The following is a 17097-nucleotide window of genomic DNA, read 5'->3' as shown; positions in this document are numbered from 1 at the left end:
AAGTGCTTTCTGTTTAATTTTCCTTGAGATATGTCTACAACTAGACTGGAGTCACCTGTGGTGAATTAAATTCATTGGACCCAAATTAAGATATCCACTGTGTGTGTGTGACAAGTGTGTGTGTGCTGTATGTGAGTGAACTTACAGCACACACACTAAAAGATCTGAGGGAAGCAGTTCAGAGGAGACGGACCTACGGAAGAAGCATTATAATAGAAATGTCAAGTGACCATTTCCTACATGATTCCTTATAGGCCTGTTATCTCAAATGTATTCTTTGAAGTTAAAATAGACTTATCACTATCTAAGAAACATTTAAATCAATGATGAACAGTATATTAGTTATAAAGATAATTTTATCTTTTACATGATGTTAAAGTAAGTGCCTTTCTGTTGGGTTCTAACCTCAAAATATAATTCAAAGAGTGCTGGAAGATGTTTGATCAAATAAAAGCCACAGTGAAGTATGGGATGATGAGCCCTGAAAATATGTTCAAGAAGAGATATTTTGTATTCTGTAAATGTTTTATTTGCAAAACTAAAGCTGACTTGAGTCTAATTCCTGGGATTTACCAGGAATCATTGAGTCAAGTCAGTGTCAGCATCGCATCAATGAAAGTTCTTCTGGTTCCCTGGTGTGCTCACATGTCTGAAATGTACATATATACAGTATAAGGTTCTTCCAAAGATATTCTTAATTGTGTGGGGGTGTTTCCCATTTATCAGGTTGGAGCACCAGCCCCTTAAAGTGTCTGTGCATGTCACTGCAATGAAGACAAGCAACAGTATCTTCAGGACAAGTCTCTTGACAGTTCCTGAGTAACCCGGAAAAAGACATCAACCCACAGAGGATGTGAAGAGCTGGAGATGTAGCTTATATTGTCCATGGTCCCATCCAGGCTAACGGCACATGAGCTAATCTGTCAGGAAGAAGGAGACAAAGTGAACAAATCCAAGAGTGTGAAGCTCATACAGACTGGAAGTGCTTCCTTAAAGACTCAGTGTGTAGAATTTTGTGATAGCTAGTGTTGAAGTTGCATGTTGCAGCTGAACACCCCTGACTTCACCCTCCCCTACCAAACATGATAGATAACTAGTGGTAGCTTCATTTTTCATAAAAACTTGAAAGGTGTTTAGTTTGTCCAGTCTGGACTAATGTAAAAAACATGGCGGCCTCCGTAGAGAGGGTCCCCTCGAAGTACATATAAAGTCTTTAAATATAAATGGTCTTTTCTGGGGTAAAGAAAACTACAATTCATACAATTTAGATAAAACGAGCAAACAATCTGCCATTAGTTTCCTTTCACCCAAATCTTACACACTGGATCTTTAAGGGACCTCAACAAATTACTAAATTAAAGATTTTTGGAAATGAGACATTTCATTCACGGATATTTAACAAATGAATATATTTTCATGTTTCACATGTTTCACATGTTTCACGTTTCACATGTTTCACATGTATTGTTGAATGTAGCTCGATGGGCACAAATATCAACTTTATCCACTGAATATAAACTTTCCATGCAACTGAAGTGGAGTGGGTCCTCTGATCACATGTGATCTGGTGGGACGTTTGCAGACAGGATAATTTAAAAACAGTACCGTCGTGTTTTCTAATGTCAATGGTCACGTGCTGACAGATCGCGGTTCCACAACAAATGCCGGTTTGCTCACGTGACTCTTGTGTCACATGACGACGCCCCGTTCCACTCGGCTAACGCTAACAAAATGGCAGCCTTCTTACAGTGGAGGAAATTTGTCTTCTTCGATAAAGACACGGTGAAGGATCCGGTGGATAATGGGAAAAACTTCGTTCTTCCGAGCGGAGTCTCGGCCTGTGACTCGGGCCGTGGTCACATCGTCCTGGGAGATATCCTTTACTAGCAGCGAGCAGCTCATGTTATGCTAGCTACTGACAGCTGATGCTAGCTAACATGAAAGTAAACTTGTTACTTGGTATCTATGTTAGAGATCAAAGACAATCAATAGCACATGGAAGCAGCGAGCTGAGGACTCGTTTCCGTCCTCTGCTTTGGAAACTGCGTCACACGGAACTCTGTTTAAAAAGCTATAGAGTCTGGATTTATTGAGAGGCCTCGAACTACTCTCTGATGAGACGACCTCATTAATAACCCCACGGTGACATTACTTCAGCAGAGCATCACTGTAAAAGAAGGATTTGAGTGGCTCTTGACGAACGGAAGCTGAATTTCCAAACGTTTACATGGAGTTTGGTTTTAACACAAACCACCAGGTACCTGAGGTAGAGCAGTGGCAGATGTGTATCATTGTATATGTATGACAGAGCCTACTCTTGCATGTTCTCCTGCTGCACAATCCAGATGTGCAGTTACAGCTGTTGTATTAGTAGAGCACAGAAACTACTGCCTTACAAATATCAACTTTATAAGATTCGTTTGTAGGATTAGTGGTCAGTGTTTTCATTGACAAACAAGCCCCCCATAGCCTAAAATGACAACATTTGCCATGCGTGCTCTGCCTACTGCATCTTGTGTAACAGCTATGTAAAACTGTCTTTAACATTCATGATGTCACATATGGATGGAAAGATCTGGCTCATGACGCGCTCCCTGCAGCTGACGTTTTTTCAGGCCTACAAGCTGCGAGTAACACACCTTTACCAGCTGAAGCAGCACAGCATCCTTGTGTCAGTGGGGCAGGATGAACAAGGAATAAACCCTCTAGTAAGTATGTTCTTAGTCAGTCTTTCTCAAGAGAAGCCCAAAGCACAGGACAGTTGTACCAGTGATTTCATGGAAACTGACGCAGTTCTCATTTCACAGGTAAAGGTCTGGAACCTAGACAAGAGAGACAGTGGAAATCCTCTCTGCACAAGGATCTTTCCTGCGATTCCTGGCAACAAACCCACTGAAGTGTCTTGCCTCAGTGTGCACGAGAACCTCAACTTCATGGCCATCGGTAAGACCCAATGAAAGGGTCTGCTTGCTGCCCATTCACCCAGCACTCATTGTTTGGCTAACAGAGAGTTTTTCTCTTCCCACATTATAATGGCTGTTGTGTTTCTTGACAGGCTTCACAGATGGCAGTGTGGTTTTGACCAAAGGTGACATCACCAGGGATCGCCACAGTAAAACTCTAACACTGCACGAGGGGAGCAGCCCAGTCACTGGCCTCGCCTTCCGCCAAGTGGCAAAGGTCACACATCTGTTTGTTGCCACTCTGGAGAAGGTTCATGTAAGTCTGGTCGCTCCGTGAACATGGGGCTGCATGGTGGAGCTAAACGCTTTAGAGCCTTGCTTTCATGTAAAGCTGTTTTCAGACATTACCCGTGAGTAAAATCCTGAGAATTTGAGTTTACCTCCAGTTTGCCTTTCACACAATTACAACACAGACGGGTTCACGACAAAAAAAAATCCTCTGCATTATTAATGCGAGAGGTGGAGCAGCCAGGTGCAGCAGGCAGAGGCAGGAAGCGACGTATTAACTTTTTTTGCATAGGTCACATGATTTTCTTTACAGCACACAGACACCATCATCAGCTCTTATTTCCACAAACTCTTTGCAGGGTGACGCAGCTCCTTAAAAAATCCTAAATTACAATCAGTCTTTTATCTTAAATGTACCATTAATTTGCTGCAAAGTGTAACATTTGCAGGCACTGCATTGAAGGCTGCTTCGGAAATTGTCACGCACCAATGGGGGTTGATTCTTCTACGCTGAATGTGTATTCATTCATGTGGGCAGAGCACGACACAGCGCCACACAGTGCCCAGTCTTTCATATCAGTGGTCAGCTATGGAACTGCAATGAGCCCTGTAATGCCTGAAAGTAATGTCTCTTCATGTCAGTTGTAGTGTGTGAACCACTGTGGAGTTTCTTAACACAATCAAACCATTGAAAATTCAAGAAAGAAGCATAGACACAGGGATGTACCATTTATATTCCTTTAGGCTACACTGCACCTAGGCTAAACACCTTTGTGTGCTCGAGAGGTTTATGTAAAGGGTAAGTGAGCACTTGAATTTTGCACAACATAAAAACAAGTTTTATCTTCAATCCAATTAAGCTTTATTGACAGACATGATAACATTCTACAACAAACAAACTAATAAACAAACAGACTAATAAACATACAATAATGGTAATAACATAAATAGTTGTTATTAAACAGGATATTTACTACAAAAAGAACATACGTGTGTGTGTGTGTATATATATTTATAATCTATATTATTTTTAAAATATTTCTTCAAATGCCCTTATATTCTGAGCCCTCTGTCAGGAAGTGTTACAATGTTATGGAGCCACTCACTCGGACATTTGCATTCACACATGCACCTACGGAGTATCCGCGGAGTTTAGTGCACGTCTGAAGGCAGCTTAAGTCAACATGTATCTGAATGTTTAAAAGAGAAGATCATTTTGTCAACCTTAAGACTAACCACACTGTCAGCTTATTTTTGGACTCCATTCTGACCTCCCATCATCTCGCTTCTTGTCTCCTCTTGTTCAGTGCTACACCCTGTCCATCAAGGAGTATCCGAAAGTAGAGCTTGATACACATGGCTGTGGACTCCGCTGCTCCTCGCTTGCAGATCCTTCCCAGGATTCCCAGTTCATTGTGGCCGGTGATGAATGCGTGTACCTGTATCAGCCTGATGAGCGAGGGCCCTGCTTTGCCTTCGATGGACACAAGCTGCTCGCCAACTGGCACCGTGGTTATCTGTTTTTACTCATCAGGGATGCAAAGTCACCAAACAAGTAAGGAAAAGACTGAAGAAACGAGTAGAAGTTGCATTGATTATTGTGAGGATAAACTCACTGTTATGGGCAACTTTTAACACTGAGCTGGTAATATGTGAATATGTATGATAGAGAGGCCACATATAGAAGCACTGTATGAATGTGTGCATATAACCTGTAATATAACACTTCAACAGAAAAATGCAATCTAAATTCAGTTCGTGACAAGTGCAACAATTCCATGGAACTGACTGTCTGAGTCAACAGGGTGATTTCTGAATCATATTACTGCGTACGCACAAAACGGGGCTGGAAATTGCGTACATCACTTCTCATACAAACGGGATGCATTTCCACGCAAACTCTGACTCATGCGTACGAATTTTGGAGACGGGAAAGCGGCGATGCAGACATGAGGTGGTGAACTGAAGCAGATTGTTGATCCACTTCATCATTAACATTAAAACAACAACAATCCCTCTCACTCACTGTATAAATAGCAGCAGTGTATCAGTGTCAGTGTCAGAGAGTGTCACTTCCTCTTCTCATCGCTTGACGCCACTACTCTGTCATGATTCACCATGGAGACCCATTGGTCAGCAGGACAATTTAATATTCATGGGGTGCTTTGCATTGACCATTTCTGGTTGAATGTGGGCGTGTTGAGGGCGGGATATGAGGTTGCTCCAAGTACGAACTTTTCCAGGTGCACTGTGATTTATAAAGTGAACATTCAGGTGTGTGTGCTCATGGTTTTATAAATCAGATTTCTCTTTTGCATACGCCATTTCTGGCTTTTGTGCGCACGTACACTTTTAATATGAATCCCACGCACTGTTTTATAAATGAGACCCCTGGTTCCTGTGAGAATGTTGACACTGTCTTTTCTCAGGGCAGGGTTTGGTAGCAGGGAGACCTCTCCATCCGATAAACAGCTTCTGACCATCTATGACCTGGACAACAAGTTCATCGCCTACAGTTCCTCTTTTGATGATGTCGTCGATGTGGTGGCAGAGTGGGGCTCCTTTTACATCTTAACCAGAGATGGAAAAATGTTTGTTCTTCAAGAGAAAGACACACAGACCAAACTGGAGGTGAGTCCATTGGCCTGTAATAATGTTAAATGAACTCACTAAATCAGCTCCCTCACTATTATTACTGTGGATCAGGCAGCAATGTTGTTCCATCCTTGTTTGTCTTTAAGATGCTGTTTAAAAAGAACCTGTTTGTGATGGCCATAAACCTGGCTAAGAGCCAGCACCTGGACAGTGACGGCTTGTCAGAGATCTTCAGGCAGTATGGTGACCACCTCTACCTTAAAGGAGACCATGACGGTGCCATCCAGCAGTACATTCGGTAACTACATCACCAAATATTTGCCAGTAGTAAGGCTGCTGTTACTGTCATAGATTAGACTGTGATATTTGCTGAGAAGGATTGAGAATGTTTAAGAGAGAATGGACTGCTGACCACTCCCACCATGGATGCAACCACTCTGAAAACATCCCTGTATGTTCTCACAGCACCATTGGGAAACTGGAGCCATCGTACGTTATCAGGAAATTTCTGGACGCACAGAGGATCCACAACCTGACCGCATATCTGCAGGCCCTGCACCGGCAGTCACTGGCTAACGCAGACCACACCACTCTGCTGCTGAACTGTTACACCAAGCTGAAGGACAGCTCCAAGCTGGAGGAGTTCATTAAGGTGATTGTCTGCAAAAGGTCGGCACTGTGTGAGTGGTGCATGATAAGCTGCTTTCGGACACGCACCGAACTTTAGAGATCCTCCTGACTTTCTCCGCAGGGGTTGTATGTGTAAACGTAAATACATTTTTGCAGAATTGCTGCAGACTGTCTCCGTTTAGCCCCCTAATATAAATGCAGAAAGTCCAGAGGAGCCGATGTGAGATCGCAGAAATGAAAACAAATGAAAGTTTGTGAAAGTGAAGAAAGTGAAACGACATCTTTGTCAATGAGCTAACAGCTGCCATATTATATGCTGACCACTGTCTTTCTGCGCTCTATTTCAACAGAGTAGTGAAAGTGAGGTCCACTTTGATGTGGAGATTGCCATCAAGGTTCTTAGGCAGGCCGGCTACCACAGTCATGCTGTTTTCTTGGCTGAGAAGCACATGCACCATGAATGGTACCTGAAGATCCAGCTGGAGGACCTCAAGGTAAATACAAAAACATGCAGGGACATTTGCAAACCTTTACTAATTAAAAAACACAACTTAAAATGTAAAAAAAAAAAGGTGGGAAAACTGCACGTCATGAAATTCCTTAGTTTTTTCGTCTGTGTTTTCTTTAAGCTGCAGTGTGTTGAGCTCTCTGAGAAGAATGTATTCATTAGGGATATCATTTAACACAAAAGCAGACTTTTAATAGTCCCTGAACAGATAGACAGCTTCCACATTTTTCTTCCGTGTTTGTTTATCAATCAATTATAGTAATGAAAATATAATCTCCTACATTTAGAGCGAGTCCAACGAACACAAAGTAAACTTAAAGTACTGTAGCCTAGGTGTCCAATTAACTTCTGATTGTTGTTGGTGTTGATTGTTAACATGTAAAGTGAGTGCAGGTAGCAGAAACCCAACAGATTGAGAGTTCACGCATCAGGAAACATTAACTGAATCACCTGACCGGAGCAAAGTTTTATTCAGTTAGAGGTCATAAATGTTGGTTTCAACACATTTGCGGTTAATCGCCCACCCACATTCCGTGGTAAGAGCTATAACATGTATTGGTTTTAAATGTTCTTCCTCAGATTTTAAATGTTTCCCTGTGCAGCAAATAAATAAAACCACAGTTTATGAATTTGTCCAGTTTTAACTTCTCCAGAATTTGAAATAAATAATTGTCTATATTGAATGAGATGAATGTATTTATAACATTTTTGACCGTCACCCAGCTCTGTTTATTAATCTTGAACACAGTCAATGGCACTATGTTTTTTGTTTGCCTGACTGTCCGTCTGTCTGTCCCATTCTTGTGAACACAACATCTGCGTTACTACAAACCTTCACTTGGACTAAAAGATGAACTAATTAGAATGTGTTGGTCAAATGATTTCTGATATCTGTCAATGACAAACGTCCATAAATCGGAAATCACTGAATAAATTGCTGCAGATAACATGCAGGGTGAACAGAAGCTGCTTGTAGCCGAAGCAGCAGGACTTTCGAAATTAAACAAAAAGACAGACGCATGGATAATCTGAAGATCAACACTCAGACATGCTGCTCCAATCTTCAGTAAGAGTTCAGCAGCAGTGTTGTGCAGTGCAGGATAAAGTTTGATATTTCATCGGAATTATCTTTCCCTCATGATTTGATCCTAACTGCTGACACCATGTGACTTGACAGAAAGAAGCTGATGCGTTGAAGTTAGCGACCGTCTCATAAGTGCTTGCAAAAGAGCCAAGAGAGCGTTTCACATTTTCGTTACTGGCTTTCTCATTTTTTTATTGACACTCAAAATTAACATTGTTATCATCTGGACCCCCTCCCATCGCATGATCAAACTCCCAGTGCAATTCTTCCCTTTGGTAAAACCTCCTGTTCTTAATTAAATTCAAATTTATTGCAGACACAAAGGTCCATATCTAAATAAAATAAAAATACAAACAAACAACATGTAAATACAATCATAGCAGCCCACACATCCAAGATAATTAGATTATTTTTAAGAGACATGCATACATTTGTTCCAATGTTTCCAGAAAGTGAAGTGAAATACCTTGTGTCCCTCTGTCAAGGCTCAGTTGAGGCCATTATGGTGACATTTGTCAGTGGTTATTATATATTCTTTAAGTCTATCCTAGAGAAGTTGTTCTAGTACTTTGGAAAGTATACAAGCCAGAGCAATTGGTCTGTAATTTTCCATGCTGGATATTTTTCCAGTTTTGTTAAAAAAATGGCACTAATACGACAGACAACACAGAATCAGGCAATATGCCATGCATATATTGCATAGCATAGCAGACCAGTAAAAAAAATCAAGTAACACTGTGGGTAGCATATTTCAGATGTTCTGGTACATGGTCAAGTTCACATGCTTTGTTCACTGCCAATTTCTCTTCACCAGGACTAATAACCATAGCAACACTGTTTGAAACATCATCTACATTAAATTCTTAATTCAAGTAAAAATATCCCTGTATTGATTTCTATGTAATTCAGCAATAATGACCCCATCATTACTGGAAGGCAAGGACATCTTGTTATTGAGAACCATAACCTCTTTTCCAAAATTGAAAGAAATTAGTTTGCTGACGCTTTTTGGCCATAGTTTGCCCTCATGGCCCGCTCATTTCTTTAAATAAAACGCGTTGCATATTTGAACCTAGCATTTGCATGTCTCATGTGTTCAAACTCTGGGCCATGTCTATCTTTTCCTGATAAAACCCGGTTTCTAAAAGCTTATTTGGCCTCTGTATGATGTTCAGACACATATTCATTCAACTCAGGTCTTAAATTATATTGTTTCACTGTTTTGTTGGCAGAATGCTCTACTGCTATTATGTAAACACTTCATAATTTCATAATGCATAAAGCTCCAATGTGACTTCGGTTATTACAAATTACGTTAGAGCACAGAATAGCATCAAGAGTTACATCAATGTTACTCAGGCATTTCTCAGTGAGTGATTTATAATATAATCCTCTGTAGGCCCTGACCATCATCTAGTTTCCCACTTTCCTCGTGGTTTTCTTTATCAATAAGCTCAGGTAAACTCTCAACATTTAATACCATAGAGACAGGTATATGGTCTGTGGCCAAACTTTACAGAATCTCAACTTTCTCCAGTCATGAGCATCAGCTGTACACATACAGCGATCCAACAATGATTTAGTGTGCCATGCTTCACTAATATATGTGAGGCTATCTTCTGGTAACAACACCTTGCCTGACAGCACCAGCTTGTTAGGGAGTTATTACCTGAAATATCAGCATTCATGTCCCCAACAACAAATGCACGTGTATGCACAATATAACAAAAGAACGTATAAAAGCAAGTCTGTTAAGATAGTCATCCTCATTTTGGTAATATTCATAAGGTGTGTAAACATTTACAATTACAAAAGCATTCTGACAATTTAGAACTTTAATTGCTATGCACCAGTCCACCTCTTTGCCTAATCACACTGACCATTGGATCATATGGCCGCCACCCCCCCCACATATTCTACCACATGCTTCATGAACACAATTAAGTTTATCTGTTTAGCCAACAAAGTATCTTGTATGCACAGGACATCTGTATTCTGATGCTGTGCTTTGTCCACATCACTCTGCCCAAAGTGTAGACCACGCAAGTTATATGACAACACTCTGATAGTCGTGAGTAGTAGTCATATCTGCTGCACATCTGACGCCCCAGGCACATTTTTTGCAGCAGTCAGTGTATTTACATTCACTATCCCTGCCGCCCGAGGTTTGCACACTTCAAAGACGCAGAAAATTAAGCAGTTCTGCTTGTAGTGATCAACTGTTTAGATGCGGACAGAATCGTTCCTATACAAAAGCTGTTTAATAATAGTGTTCAACTAATCCGCTTACAGGGTTCATCTTGGGTCTTATACATGTTTGGACTCTAAAAAGTTATTTTTACATTTTTTCCCAGCTCTGTCAGTAATTTACTGCTGTCTGTGTCTCTATCATTTGTGCTGCGCACTGTCCTTCAAGTTCTGGGACAGAAGATACGGAATTTGCTTGTAATAATCAACCATTTCCACAGATTTGCATTGCAACCTGAGAACCCACAACAGATTCAAATGGCCACAGTAACTGATTTATATCATTGTGCCCCTCCAACACTCAGAATTATCAGGAAGGGCTTCGTTATATTGGGCGTTTGCCTTTTGAACAAGCTGAAAGCACCATGAAGCATTACGGCAAGACGCTGATGCACCATGTTCCTGAAGGAACCACACTGCTCCTGAAGGGCCTGTGCACCACCTACCAACCCAGTGGAGAGGCTGGGGAAAAAGGCAGCCCAGAGACGAGTCGCGTCAATAAGGTCAGTCTGCAGGGATGCTGTTTTCTTTATGTGTGGAGAGCTAAAAACCTTCTGCTCCTGAAATGAGTCCTGATAGCTATATTGGTTTTGTTTAAGGCCAACTCTGAGGAATTCATCCCAGTTTTTGCGAACAACCCTCGTGAACTGAAAGCCTTCCTGGAGCACATGATCGAGGTGGACCCCCGCTCTTCCCAGGGTGTGTATGACACACTGCTGGAGCTCCGGCTGCAAGACTGGGCACATGAACAGGACCCAGAGGTCAGTGCCAAAACAGACAAACGAGCTAAGAATCCTAGTACAATGAATTTGCAATGCAGTTTGCAGTAGACAGAAATTGCTGTGTGATGTCATTCCAGAAAATTAGAAAGTTTAGCAGAATTTGAATTGTTGTTTAACAAGGGAAGAATTATTTGAACTTATTTTCTTCTCGTGCATGTATTTCAGAGAAAAAAGGTCCTGCAGGGGGAGGCGGTGTCACTGCTGAGGAGTGACCACACTGTGTTTGATAAAGCCCTGGTCCTGTGCCAGATGCACAACTTCAAAGAAGGCGTCCTCTACCTTTATGAGAAGGGCAAACTGTAAGTAAGGAACACAGTCACATCTGAAACATCTGAATATGTATGAAGCCAGTTCATGTGATCATCTCATTACTTGCTGCTTTCATGTAGCAAACAAAACAAGTCTGGAAGTGAAAGTGTGTTACTAACACAAGCCAGTGTGAGATCATTGTTGCTGTGTATTGTTTGTTATTGATGATTGATGCAATTTGGCATTACGTTATTTCTTAATAATGCTAAATGTGATATTTTTTTGAAACCCCTTGAATTTAAGTCTCCACTTCAATCACATCCTGATGGCTTCAGTTAAAATACACTGGGGTGGTGTACAAACTGTGACATTGTCGAAATACATTATGGACCTGACTGTATCATTTATTCTGGGATGGATAAATGTTTGTTTATAATTGTATATATTTTGTAAAAGGTTTCGTGTTCATCTTCATTATTGCACTTTGGGTGAAAGTGTGGGCCAGGGGATTCCTTGCCTATTGAGCTGAGAATAGCTCAATAGGCAAAAGCTGCAATAATATGAAAATCACATTTGTGTGCAGGTACCAGCAGATAATGCACTACCACATGCAGAATGAAGAGTATGGAAAAGTGGTAGAGGCTTGCAAACGCTATGGCGACCAAGAGGGTTGCCTCTGGGAGCAGGCACTTGGATACTTTGCTAGAAAAGAAGAGGACTGCAAGGCCTACATCAGTGAGGTCCTACATCATATCGACCAAAACAACCTGATGCCTCCATTACTTGGTTAGCTGGTGAACATTTGATTTCATAATTTTCTTCAATATATCATATTCAGAGCATTGAGCTCTCTTGGCTGTAGTAAGATGCTGTCTGAAAAGAGGCTTGGGCATTCCCATCTTACATCCATTGTTTTTGTACGGCCATAGTGGTGCAGACACTGGCACACAACTCGACGGCCACTCTCTCCGTCATCAAGGACTACCTCATCAACAAGCTGCAGAGGGAGAGCCAGCAGATAGAGGACGATGAGCGCAAAATCTGCCAGTACCGCGAGGAAACTGCTCACCTCCGTTCAGAGATCCAGGAGCTCAAAACAAGGTTGGTCACATGAAGGATGGGACTTTACCCCTGAAAAGCTAGGGCAGGGGACTCCAATTCAAATTAGCTTGGGGCCACTGCTGGTAGTGTCATCTCAAAGGAGGGCCACTTCAATGTTTAAGTAGGGAGTCAAAGAGCAAATGTTACTGAAATGTTACTTTTTTATTTCCATTACCAACATAATAATATGCTCAACGAAAACAGCTCTTTTTTAAACATTTAGTTTTTTACAGTTAGTACAAATCTGTTTTCCTTACTCTTAGTTAGTGATAGTAATTTACTGAAACCTTGCACTGAACTAAGAAAAGGTTTTTATTTGTATTTAAGACACCTGACAGTACTTCTACTCATATTTTCTTGATAAAATAATGTTTTCTCCACATTAGTTTCAACAGATCAGTTTCACACACATATATGTCCTCCCAAAAAAGCACATTATCTGGCTGAATACTCTGGGAAAGATAGAGGCAATTCTCTTAGAAATTCTCCAGTCATGTTTCTACCTGTGCCTCTCTGCATTTAGTTTTCAGCTCACTGTTGCACTGCAAGTTAGTAAGTTCCATTTGCAACACAAATGTGTAACAGTGTGCCTGAAGTCAGCAAGACGCTCATCTGCTGTAGGTTTTCAATAGCAGTGGCATCTCCATCACCACTGAATGCTGTTCCCTCTCCCACAAGAGATCTGCATGCTGTGAAATGACTGAGGGTTTTTGCAGACAGCTGAGTTTCTTTAATCTCAGTGAATAGCTGGCCAGGGCCCTGCAGCTTCAGGTTAAGGATGTTCAGCTCCTGTGTTATCTCCACAAAGAATGCAAGATCCATTGAGGATCGAGTTCAGAACAGCCATATTCCATGAATCTCTTCACCTCTTAACTCAAAGATTCTCTTCATGACATTTCCCCTGCAGAGCACACAACAGTAAAGTACATCACCATATGCTGACTCAATTTCTTCTAAAAAGACCTGGACCTGGCCATGCTGTAAACTCCTGGACCTGATGTAACTGATACATTTCAGGTCAACGGACATGATATGGTCATATTTCAAGCATTAGCTGTACAATGCCCGGTGTAGGAGACAGTGCAGAACAACAGCTGGATCAGCATTTTCCTTCTATCATTTCTTTTAAACCAGTGCTACCAGTGTGTTTTTTAATTCTGTCACGGATGGGGCTGTATCAGTGGTAATGCCTACCAGTCTGTTCGACGGCAAACCAGCCCGCTCAATCGCACCACACAGCTGCTGAAATATATCCTTGGCTGTGGTACGGCTGTGCATTGGACACAAACTCAGCAACTCCTCTGTCACCTTAAATTTCTCATTAATACCTCTGATGAAAGTGGTCAGCTGAGCTCTGGTGGTTTGGTCTGTACTTTAATCGAGTGCCACAGCGTATGCAGTTAAGCACCAGGCTTTGTCGGGTAATTGTTCGTAAATGTCACTTGATAACTTGTTAATCCGCTCTGCCACTTTGTTTGTTGTTAGCGAGAAACTGCACTTCGATTAACAGCTTTCACGCTTTGCAGATTAATTCACTCACCACATAACTTGCTTCAACAGCAGCATCCGTGTCCTTCTTGGCTTTATGAAAAAGACGTTGCTGATACGATAGTCCTTTCTGTAGCTGTGTTGATCGTTTTTTCCTCTCATTTCCCTGGTACTTCTCTATTATTCCCATTGAACTCCAAGAATAAGTAATGCAATGTCCATCCTTAACCCTAATCCTTGACAATGTTTATCATCCACTTTTCCATCCATCCACATCTTTATTGTTCACAGACAACCAACAAACACAGCTCCGAATCTGCTCTCTTCTTTGACTCAAACTCAATACATTTTTAAATAGAATTGTTTTTTATTTCAATTGCACATGAAGGGGTAGTTTAAATTGGTGTGAAACAACTAATTAATAGTAAAATCAAAAAATAATAACAGGGCCAGATTATATTATATTTTGGGCATCAGGTTGCGGGCCTAATGGAGCGGGGCTAGCCCGGGGGCCGGGAGTGTGACACCCCTGAGCTAGGGTCTTCTATTTATCAACAAACATCAGCAGTTTTTATGCTACAATTCCATCATCCTCAATTTTTTGTGAGTTTAATTTCTGTCAGTTGCAACCACTGGAGTCTCAGATTGAATCCTTACCCCAATCTTTCCACACAGTGCCAAGATATTCCAGAAGACTAAGTGCAACATGTGCAACAGTCCCCTGGAGCTGCCTTCTGTTCATTTCCTGTGCAGTCACTCCTTCCACCAACACTGCTTCGAAAGCTACGCTGAGAGTGAGGCTGAGTGCCCAACGTGCACCCCAGAGAACCGAAAAGTCATGGACATGCTGCGTGCACAGGACCAGAAACGTGACCTGCACGACCACTTCAGCAGACAGGTAATGATTAAACTCTGAATAAAAAAACAATTGAATGTATGCATTTCATTCATATCCTTTTATTCTGATATAATTTGAGATAATCAATCTAATCTGTATGCTTTACTCCTCCCCAGGGTGCAATTGTCATAATTATTATGTCTTTCTTTTCAGTTACGTAGCTCCAACGATGGTTTCTCTGTGGTGGCTGACTATTTTGGGCGAGGAGTATTCAACAAACTGACTCTGGTCACTGACCTGCCTGGCAACAAAACAGTCGGGAGTTTAGAAGTGAACCTGCAGAGAGACCTGCTCATCCACACCAAGAGGAACTGCTAGAAACCTCAGTCTGTACTCACAGTGTGATTCCTGCTGCAGCTGGAGCTCTATGTCCAGCTTCGACCACGTGCTTTGCTGCGGCGAATGCATTTGCCTGCTTTAAGTACCTGTTGTGGAGCTGTTCAACTAATTGTGTTCGTAGTGTGTCATGATTCACTGGAGACTGCATAAATGTACTTTGATTTAAAACATGCAATACTGAAAACCTCCCTCAAACATAACCTGGAGAATTCTGCTTTGGATTCTTTGCTTGTAGTCATGTCATCTTGCACAGAACCTTCAAAAATAGTTGAACCATCTGCCATCAATACTTACTTTTGATGGCTTTCATACTATTTTAATAATTAACAATAAATATAGTCATTATTAGGTGTATTTTCTCCCCTGGCTGTATTGGTTTTGCGGCAGTCTGCTGCCAGTCTAGCCTTTTAAAATACACAGAACTTGTATGATGACCCTTGATTAAAGATTATATTACATTGCAAGAAACTAGGAAATGAGAAAGCCTTCAATACCCTAGCTCATCTATGGTTCCTGAGCCTTACTGTCTGAAAAAGTCCGACCCAGAGGCTCATCCCATGTCAGGTTTGCATAGGTCTTTACACCTGCTCATCTCTCCTGAGCATGTTCCTTACTGACTGTTAACCCTGACATGAGCCTTTGCTAAAACTACTCTACTTTATCTGCTGCATCTGCGTGCTTATGTCTTGGCTCCTTGGTGTATGTATTTTAAGTGAAGGTTACTTGCAGCTGATGCTACAGCCTCTCCACATAAACATGTCATTTACCTGGTCAAACCAGCGCTGCGATGCTTTCACCTCAGAAATCACATTGGTCCCTGAGTGCAGTTACATTGAGGGTGGTGAAGAGCTTCTGTTCCTCTATGTAGTGTTCTGAGAGTTGAGCCTCTTTGCTCTACACACACACAGTCTTTAAAGGTCCAGTGTGTAAGATTTTAGTGAAAGGGATCTATTGGCAGAAATTAAATGTAGAATAATCCTCATGATGTTTTCACTAGTTTATTTCATCTAAATTGTATGAATTATAGTTTTCTTTACCCTAGAAAAGGCCCTCTATATTTAAATACTTTATATTTACATTGAGGGGACCCTCTCTACAGAGGCTGCCATGTTTTTTACATTAGTCCAGACTGAACAAACTAAAAACCTTTTGAGTTTTTATGACAATTAAAGGCTACCACAGGATTTTTTTCATGTTTGGAAGGGGAGGATGAGGTGAGAGGTGTTCAGCTGCAACAAGCAAATTCAACACTAGATATCACTAAATTCTACACACTGTACCTTTAACATGAATATCAGTGATTGGTACTATAAGTCAGAAACTAAAGCAGACCACCACTGATGTTACTTCTCTGGCCTGTCCTCTGGTTTTTGTTTGGCACCACACACCTTTGAAAGGAGGGGACTCTGTATAAAAATTGTTGCAATTCCTAAACCCTTCCTCCAATTTTGATGTAAATACCCTCAAATTAAAGCTGAAAGTCTGCACTTCAATACCATCTCGATTATTTCATTTCAAATCCGTTGTGGAAGCATACAGGGCCCAAATCGTGAAAATTGTGTCACTGTCCAAATATTTCCGGACCTATCTGTATGTGCACACAGGGTAACAACATGCGACACATCTCATCACAGTTGGTGCTAAGAGATGTTTGCATTGTTCCACTCACAAAGAACTGTCAGGCTCTTAAAGCTGCACGACACTGGATTTCCATCCCAGCCACTGTTCCTCTACTGGCAACGCACCGACCATACAACTTGATTCATCCTGAGCAGGCATGTGCTCTGCTCAGGCTTACCTGGAAATGTCGTCATTCTACATCACGCCCACTATCTGGACGTGGCCCAATCGCATCCGGCCAGAAACGGGCTCTCGACGCCACTCACCTCACGTGGACCAATCACAGAGCAGTGCGTGGAGCGATGTGGGCGGGCCCCGGACTGGACATCGCTTGCTCGCGTGCTCTCAAAGTCAGCGAGAGTTAC

General features: G+C 41.6%; 1 protein-coding gene across 1 annotated transcript; it reads left to right on the top strand.

Moving 5' to 3' along the window:
- Positions 1-1669: 1669 nt before the first annotated feature.
- Positions 1670-16605, top strand: vps11 (VPS11 core subunit of CORVET and HOPS complexes). Its single transcript, XM_020086092.2, has 16 exons — positions 1670-1873; positions 2560-2708; positions 2808-2943; positions 3056-3219; positions 4499-4746; positions 5621-5822; positions 5933-6084; positions 6252-6438; positions 6767-6910; positions 10561-10758; positions 10855-11016; positions 11203-11336; positions 11870-12072; positions 12216-12387; positions 14551-14773; positions 14927-16605. The coding sequence occupies exons 1-16, from the start codon at positions 1732-1734 to the stop codon at positions 15089-15091; spliced, it is 2781 nt and encodes a 926-aa protein (XP_019941651.1). The 5' UTR covers positions 1670-1731; the 3' UTR covers positions 15092-16605.
- Positions 16606-17097: the final 492 nt, after the last annotated feature.

The sequence above is a fragment of the Paralichthys olivaceus genome, chromosome 15 (assembly GCF_024713975.1).
Source record: "Paralichthys olivaceus isolate ysfri-2021 chromosome 15, ASM2471397v2, whole genome shotgun sequence".
Taxonomy (NCBI): Eukaryota; Metazoa; Chordata; class Actinopteri; order Pleuronectiformes; family Paralichthyidae; genus Paralichthys; species Paralichthys olivaceus.
Note: the sequence above shows the minus strand (reverse complement) of the source record. Positions and strands in the feature narration are given on the sequence as shown.